At 36.7% G+C, this 2,406-nt stretch overlaps 1 protein-coding gene across 1 annotated transcript in view; it reads right to left on the bottom strand.

Moving 5' to 3' along the window:
• Nucleotides 880-2,406, bottom strand: part of LOC104760736 — a 2,899-nt gene continuing 1,372 nt past the window's right edge. Inside the window, exons 2-3 of the mRNA XM_010483694.2 lie at nucleotides 987-2,010; nucleotides 880-897 (exon numbers count right to left, since the gene is read on the bottom strand). Coding sequence (XP_010481996.1) covers nucleotides 888-897; nucleotides 987-2,010 — 1,034 coding nt within the window. The 3' untranslated portion in view covers nucleotides 880-887. The remainder of the gene's footprint in view (nucleotides 898-986; nucleotides 2,011-2,406) is intronic.

Genomic DNA, 2,406 nt, shown 5'->3' with positions numbered 1-2,406 from the left:
GATCAGAAACATTGAAACTACCACTAACTTTGTACTTACCTTGGAGGTCGACTTGGTAGGCATTGTTGTTTATTCTTTTGAGCACAGTGAATGGTCCATCAATCTTTGGCATTAGTTTTGACTCCTTTTCAGCTGGAAATTGTTTACTCCTCAAGTGTACCATTAGTTGTTCGCTAACCTCAAAGATCATCCTAAAACAACCATTGGATTTATGATCATGCATCAAAACATCTCCAATGCCGGTTCTCACAAAGATTTTGGACGAAAGAACTGCTAAATCTGGGGGCTCCTCTTTTGTACCTGCAAAGTTGTCAATACCTTTGGCAAAGATCAAGTGTGTCATTATAGTCATGGATTCACTATAAACATGAAAATATATCCTAGCTTGGTACAAAACACTATCCTTGTCATGTTCAGAATTTTCTTTGAATAAACCTAACCCTTTCCCATGATTTTCTGAATGTAACAAACTGATAATCAAAGCTCTAGCATCATGAGAAAAAAATTGGGTTAAGGAATTACTTAGCTGGATAATGCCTTGGGTATGATCAATGCTCATCATGATTAATGGAAGTGGATCTGGCGGTTCTTCTTGGATCAGTATGAAGCTGCTGACATCTTGGTGCTCATCTTGATCCAAATCAGGTGGCTTAAATCTTTTGTCTCCCACTTTCTTTTCGGTTTTGATTATGCGCTTCTTGACCACTCTAAAATCTGTATTTGGCTCTTTTGACAAAGACAAGCGAATCATATCTGTGTGATCTTGGATAAAAGTATCCTTGATAATAAAAATACTTATCTTATGACAGTTTGGTATGAGCACAAGTGTTGCATCAGGTGGTTCATCTTTGAGCGTTAAGTAAGCTTTCACTATTTTTACATGCTCCTCAAGATCTCCTACATCAAAAGGAAACAGTTTAGGTACATAGGAAAAGATCAAACAGATATTCATGTAGTTGTTATCAAAATAGAGTTTTAGAATGGACCATCCTTTGGTGATCATAATGTTTTTTCTGAAATACTTCCAGCTTCTAACTCCAAAATGATAAATCATTTGTTGGCATATATCTGGTGGTTTCTCCTTGATTTGAACAGAACATCTTTCTTCTCCAAAGTAATTTTGCTCCTTCATGTAACCTGTTCCTTTCGTAGCAATCATGGGAAAGAACAAGTGCATTATACTTGAAATAGAGAAATCAAAAACTTGATCTTTCACAATTGGTTTCCAAAGCTCATTGAACAGTTTAAACTCACACAACTCTTTTTCAACTAAATATCTCATTTTAGAAAAAGGTTTATCCATTACATGCTCAGTTTTAGTTCCAAACGGCTCAATCACAATGCTACTCAAAGAAACTCTAAAAGAAGAGTTAAATTCAAGAAACTTTTCAAGTAACAACCCTTTTGGCTTAAAGAACTTTTTAAATGCAAATGTTTCAAAACTTGGAATCATTTTGTTAAAAACAGATTTTGAAACACAAAATTCTTTCACATTTTCTAAACCAAAACGTTTTTCATCTTGAGCAGAAAGCATCACAAAATAATTAGGATCTGTCCTAACCAAATCAATTTCCTTACAGTGCTTTCTTGGATAGTCACAAAGATATGGTATAGGGGCTGGGTTTGGCACAATGTAGTTCTGCTCCAAATCACTAATCAATGGAAAACTGATTTGTGTTGTTTCTAGTGATTCTTCTTCCTCAACCTGTAAAAAGGAAATAATGCTACTCGGTTGCTCCGGTTCACAAAGGGTTAGTTTTTCAAGCACAAAATCAGATTGGATAAAAGAAAGATCACATTTAGCTTGAGATAGAGTCATAGGTCCAGTTGGTATAACAACATCATCCTCAGCAATGAACTGTCTCTCCTTGGCTTCTTCTCCAAGCTGTTTCTCCTTGGGTCCGTCTCTGAGCTGTTCTTCCTTGGGTCCGGACTGATCATTTCTTTCAAACTCCTTATTCTCCTTTTCTTGTTCTGCTTGCTTCCATCGTCCTCCATTAGAATATGTACCTATCTCAACACTTTTGGGCAAAGACAAGTGCATCATACAAGAATTGGAATTTTCTAAACCTTGAACAGTTACTTCCTTGGATTTTGAAAGTGTAGAAGACTTACATTGCTTTGGTTCCCTACTTGATTCAAGCGATGATTTTAGACTTTGCTCTTGAACGTTAATCTGTTCAGGGACCTTCTTTGGTTGAGATGTTGACTTAGTCTTCTTCTTTTCAAGTTTAAAGTACTTGGTTAATGCCTCAAGAAGATCTGATTGCGCCTTAGCCTCCACAGATGTTGGGTTTTTCTTTTGGGCTGGTATTTTGACTGGTTTCTTTTCAGGAACTGCTTGGATTGTGACATTGGCTTGGGCAGTACGGTGTAGCGCTTGTGGAGCATACTTGTTCCTTAGAA

This window comes from Camelina sativa, chromosome 18 (assembly GCF_000633955.1).
Source record: "Camelina sativa cultivar DH55 chromosome 18, Cs, whole genome shotgun sequence".
Lineage (NCBI taxonomy): Eukaryota > Viridiplantae > Streptophyta > Magnoliopsida > Brassicales > Brassicaceae > Camelina > Camelina sativa.
Note: the sequence above shows the minus strand (reverse complement) of the source record. Positions and strands in the feature narration are given on the sequence as shown.